General features: G+C 35.5%; 1 protein-coding gene across 2 annotated transcripts; it reads left to right on the top strand.

The window, feature by feature from the left end:
* The first annotated feature begins 1,361 nt into the window (after positions 1-1,361).
* Positions 1,362-4,693, top strand: LOC127794016 (serine carboxypeptidase-like 45). Of its 2 annotated transcripts, XM_052324875.1 has the most exons (10): positions 1,362-1,871; positions 1,995-2,096; positions 2,209-2,304; positions 2,594-2,686; positions 2,787-2,866; positions 2,989-3,270; positions 3,367-3,491; positions 3,790-3,882; positions 3,983-4,100; positions 4,379-4,693. In XM_052324875.1, exons 1-10 carry the CDS (start codon positions 1,640-1,642, stop codon positions 4,526-4,528), a joined length of 1,371 nt encoding a protein of 456 aa, XP_052180835.1. In that variant the 5' UTR covers positions 1,362-1,639; the 3' UTR covers positions 4,529-4,693. The 2 variants fall into 2 exon arrangements, with proteins under 2 accessions (XP_052180835.1, XP_052180834.1); XM_052324874.1 differs by having other exon boundaries at positions 2,989-3,491.
* The last annotated feature ends 349 nt before the right edge of the window (positions 4,694-5,042 follow it).

The raw sequence follows: 5,042 nt of genomic DNA, 5'->3' as shown, positions 1-5,042 counted from the left end.
ATATATATATATTTGTTGAGTGTTTCCGAAAATTTATTAAATTTTAAAATCTCATTTAGCTATTTATTTAAAAATTGCTTTAAAGTTTGAAATTGAGTTAGTAGATAATGCTAAGAAGTATTTCTCTGAATTGATTGTGTCGGACGAAGAGATAATTATAATGTGATAGAAAAAGTTAGATTGTGTTTTCTTTATAGTTTTTAGGTTGTTTTTTGTTTTCAATTTTTTAAAATATTTAAAATGTGTTTACTTTATTATTTTTAAAAACAAGAAAAAAATTTGTAAAAAAACTCAAAGCTAGAAAAATTTATTTTGGATGTTTTCAAGTAAAACAATCAAAACACGGAAAATGTCGTATTTTCTAGCTTTTACGATGACTTTTTTTTTTTTTTTTTTTTTCTTCTTCTCCTTCTTGCACCTAGTCGAATGCAACGGCTATTAATAGTAACAAATCCAGTGGCGACCATCTCTCTCTTCCCTTCCCCCACGGTCATTAATGACCACCAGATCTGGTGGCAGCTAGAAGCGAGACAGGTTGAATCGCCCGAAGAAGAACTAATTATGGAGGCAGCAACGAGCAACAACAACGGCAACAGTGACAATTAGCAGCGACAATGATGGCGACGAGCAACAGTAGAAAATGGAGACCAAATTTTAACTTCATGGGTTTTGTAAGACAAATATACAGTGGCGACGAGCATCTTCGTGGGTTTTCTTTGAATTTTGGATTGGAATTTCAAGAAAATGGAGACTAAATTTCTTTTGAAATAGATTTGTGGGATTTTGATATTTTTTTATTTATCAATGTGTTGGATGATTGATATTGTATATTTAGTTATTGATTTGTATATTTAATTATTAATTTTGTGTATGTGCATATTTAATTATTTTATTTATGCATGCATATAATTATTTTGTGTATTTGGTTATTAATTTATGCATTTGATTATTAATTTTGTGTATGTGTGAAAATTATAGATAAGGTAAAATAAATAAAATTAAAATTTATTAAAATAAATAAATAAAATAGTAATTGAAATAGAAAGGAGAATAGTGAGTAAAAATAATTTTTTTTAAAATTCTAAACTAAATGTATTTTTTAATTTTTTGTTTTAAAAAATAATTTTTAGAATAATAAATAAAACGCATTTTTAGTTTTTTAAAAACAGATTATCAAAATTAAAAATTAAAAATTAAAATTAAAATTTAAAGAGAACCCAGTCTTAAATATTGAGAATGTGATTAATTAAGGATTTTAATTTATAAATTAAAAAAAAAAGGCAAAATTGGAGCCTTTTGGTGGCAAGGGCCAGTATAAAGTCTAAACGTTCACTTGGGCAATCAATTTGGGGGATGTTGACTTTATGCTCAATTTATTCAGCAAAGAAATAAAGAAAAAAACAAAAAAGAAAAGGAACCAGCAGGTCTGCAAGATCTACAAAAAAAAGTTGAGAATTTTTTAGGACAGCTGAATCTCCAGCTCTCATCTTTCAATTTCACTAGCCTGACTCAGCCCACTACCTAACCCACAGACCCAAATTCCCCAGTTATTTAAAAGCTGAAACTCTGTAATCATACAAAACTTTTAAAAGCTCATCCTCTCCGCCGAGCCACCACAGCTTCACTTCTTTCTGAAACAATGCATTGCCAAGCTTGGACAGCCATGGCAATGGCTGCTTTTGTGCTTCAGCTTTGCTCTTTATCTCAGGCTGACAAGATTTATCGGTTGCCTGGGCAGCCTCTTGTGGGTTTCAACCAGTTCTCAGGCTATGTCACTGTGGATGGAAAGAATCAGAAGTCTCTCTTCTACTACTTTGTGGAGGCAGAAATGGATCCGGCTTCGAAGCCTCTAGTTCTTTGGTTGAATGGAGGTAGATTTCAATTGAAAAAAAAAAAAAAGAAATTGTTGAGAAGAAGAGGAAACATTGAATTTGAAATGGGTTTAAACTTGTTGTACATTGTGATTTTGAAATGGGTTGATTTGGATTTTGTAGGGCCTGGTTGTTCTTCTTTGGGAGTGGGGGCATTCTCTGAAAATGGTCCTTTCAGACCCAGCGGCCAGGTTCTGGTTAGAAATGAGTGTAGCTGGAATAAAGGTAAAGAAAGCATTACACCAAAATTGGCAGCCCATTTTCCTATTTTCCGACTTGTGTTTTGTGTGTTTTGCTGGAAATTTCAGAAACAAACTGAAAAATTTGTTGTTTTCAGAAGCAAATATGCTGTATTTAGAGACACCAATTGGAGTGGGATTCTCTTATTCTACTGATACCTCCTCCTATGTGGCTGTAAATGATGAATCAACTGGTAATCTCCAATGTTCTTTAAGATTTTCTTCAAGATTTTCGGTGTTGATAAATTAGATACTACAACCCCAGGGTTGGCCTCGTGTTAAGAGAATATAAGGGTCACCTCTGCTATCAAGATTTAAATCTCCTTTTTATATTTACTTGGTGCATGTGTCTGGGGAATTGACCCCGGCATAATGCATATACCAGAAGGACAGTGGCTGCTAGTTCTGGGTAGAAAAATAAAAACTAGATATTATCAAGTTCTGTTTATGTTCTAAAGCTAATTCATATGCTAATGTCTGAAGCCAGAGATAACCTTGTCTTTTTGCAAAGATGGTTCAACAAGTTCCCCCAATACCGCCATAGAGATCTCTTTATCACAGGAGAAAGCTATGCAGGTTCCTTTGTAGCCCATATAATTTCTTTCTACTATAATGGAAGGAACATCTAGAGATAAGTAAAAATCTGTGTGTGTGATATGTTGCCTGTTAATGGCAGGTCACTATATTCCTCAGCTAGCAAAAATGATGATTGAATTCAATCGGAAGGAAAAGTTTTTCAATTTGAAAGGAGTTGCTGTAAGTTCATCTTTTTGCCAAATGCTCTGATTATTTATTCCTGTTGGTGTAATAAGAAGTAAAAATGAATAGAAAATGGGCCTAATTTTATAGGCTAAGTGGCAGTTTTGTCTCTGTTGCAGCTGGGCAATCCTGTTCTAGAATTTGCCACCGACTTGAATTCAAGGGCCGAGTTCTTGTGGTCTCATGGGTTATTATCTGATTCGACGTATAGACTTTTCACTTCTGCCTGTAATTACTCGCGGTACGTGAGTGAGTATTACAGAAGCTCGGTTTCACCCATTTGCTCGAAGGTTATGAGCCAAGTGAGCAGAGAAACCAGTAGATTTGTGGACAAATATGATGTAACTCTTGATGTCTGCATTCCATCTGTGCTGTCGCAGTCTAAGATTATCGCTCCACAAGTTGGTCTTCCGTACTCAATGATCCATTGCTCTTCGTTTATAATCTATAGAATTCATTGGTTTGATGCCCCTTTTAATACCTTGCCTTATCTGCAGCAAGTTGGTGAGAAGATAGATGTATGTGTAGAAGATGAAACTGTCAATTATTTGAACAGGAAAGATGTGCAGACGGCGTTACATGCCCGGCTAGTTGGTGTACGTGGATGGTCTGTTTGTAGTGAGTAAGTCGTCTTCCTCCTCTTTCTCTAACGAGAATTTTTGTTAGGAAACCGGCTAAAGTTGTGTTAATCGTGCTACAGCTTGAAAATTTCTTGGAGGAAAAGAAAAAATACCAAGTTGAAAGAGAAAATGTCAAAATCGTATTGTTTGTGTATGATGGGCATATATAAGTTCTTCTGAGACTAACCTAAATAGGTAAAAATCAAGTGTGGAAAGATTATACAAAATAAACAAAAAAAATCTCAGAATGTTCTAATAAACTATAACTGATGGAATTCTTCATTTCTACTTGTATCGCAGCATTCTGGAATACGAGCTGCTTGATGTGGAGATGCCTACTATCTCTTTAGTTGGGTTACTTCTCAAGAGTGGAGTTCGAGTCTTGGTTTACAGGTGAAACACAACTATCCTCGCTGCTTAGTTAATGATCTCAATTCGAAGAGTTTCAGAGTTTCCATTAATTGTTTAAGGTAATCAAACTTCTTGATTGCAGTGGCGATCAAGATTCCGTCATTCCACTCACTGGAAGCCGCACCTTGGTCCATGGACTCGCAAATAAACTGGGGTTGAACACAACTGCACCATATAGAGTCTGGTTCGCCGGGCAACAGGTAAACCAAAGAAACAATTTCATTCCAATGGCTGCCATAAATTTCCCAGGAAAAACAAAAAACAAGGGCCATAACGATAGAGCATTGTTTGTCATTTTCGTTAGATGATATATATCAAGAAGCAACATAATGCTGTTATTGATCAGCTGATCAATGCTCGATTAGCTGTAGTTCCAGGATTTATTCAATGAATGCTGTTATCGATCAGGAATAGCCTAGCCTATACTTGGACGAATGGATCCTAACTATAGCTATTAATTCGTTTGCCCGATGGTCAGGTTGGTGGATGGACTGAAGTCTATGGCAACATCCTCTCGTTCGCCACCATTAGAGGCGCGTCTCATGAAGCTCCTTTCTCGCAGCCGGAGAGATCGCTGGTACTGTTCCAGTCGTTTCTACAGGGACGGCCTCTGCCGCGAGGGTTCTAATGCAGCAGCATTAATTGCTTCCATTCCATGGCTTGAGACTGTGAATGAATTGCCTTGTCATTTTTGTTGCGTCTCTCGGTTTCGTGATTTTATTTATGTATTCATTGTTGGGTTGGCATTTAAGTGTATACACAAGGAATAATAATAATGTCTCTTTTGGGATCATCGTTCTTGTACGACTTTATGTATTCATGCCTTTGATTATACAGGAAAGTAAATCGTAGATTCGGTCTTTGGCTCTTATGTAAAAGAGGAATCGAAATCACGACTCACCAGACTACATTGATAGATCGCTCATCTTTTTGTCATCCAATCTATGCCTAAAAATAATAATAATAATGCATTTGTTGTGTCTTATGGAGTGTATACAATGGATATGTACAAGTTATGTGGCTAAAACAAATATCAAATCTTGTTACCATTAAATATATTAGACAACCTATAGAGGCTTCTTCTATATACTCTTTCATCAACCTTTGTTGTGTCATCTTCTTTGCTTAGCTTCACATTTGGC

This window comes from Diospyros lotus, chromosome 2, assembly GCF_014633365.1.
Source record: "Diospyros lotus cultivar Yz01 chromosome 2, ASM1463336v1, whole genome shotgun sequence".
NCBI lineage: Eukaryota > Viridiplantae > Streptophyta > Magnoliopsida > Ericales > Ebenaceae > Diospyros > Diospyros lotus.
The sequence above is the reverse complement of the archived record's forward strand: the minus strand, read 5'-3'. Positions and strand labels throughout refer to the sequence as shown.

What these genes read in the sequence shown, in the direction of transcription:
- LOC127794016 (XM_052324874.1), top strand. Translation starts at nt 1,640, where the DNA reads ATGCATTGCCAAGCTTGGACAGCCATGGCAATGGCTGCTTTTGTGCTT. An exon ending in TGTAAATGATGAATCAACTG is followed by an intron (nt 2,305 to 2,593) that starts GTAATCTCCAAT and finishes TAATGTCTGAAG; the next exon opens with CCAGAGATAACCTTGTCTTT. An exon ending in GGATGGTCTGTTTGTAGTGA is followed by an intron (nt 3,492 to 3,789) that starts GTAAGTCGTCTT and finishes CTTGTATCGCAG; the next exon opens with CATTCTGGAATACGAGCTGC.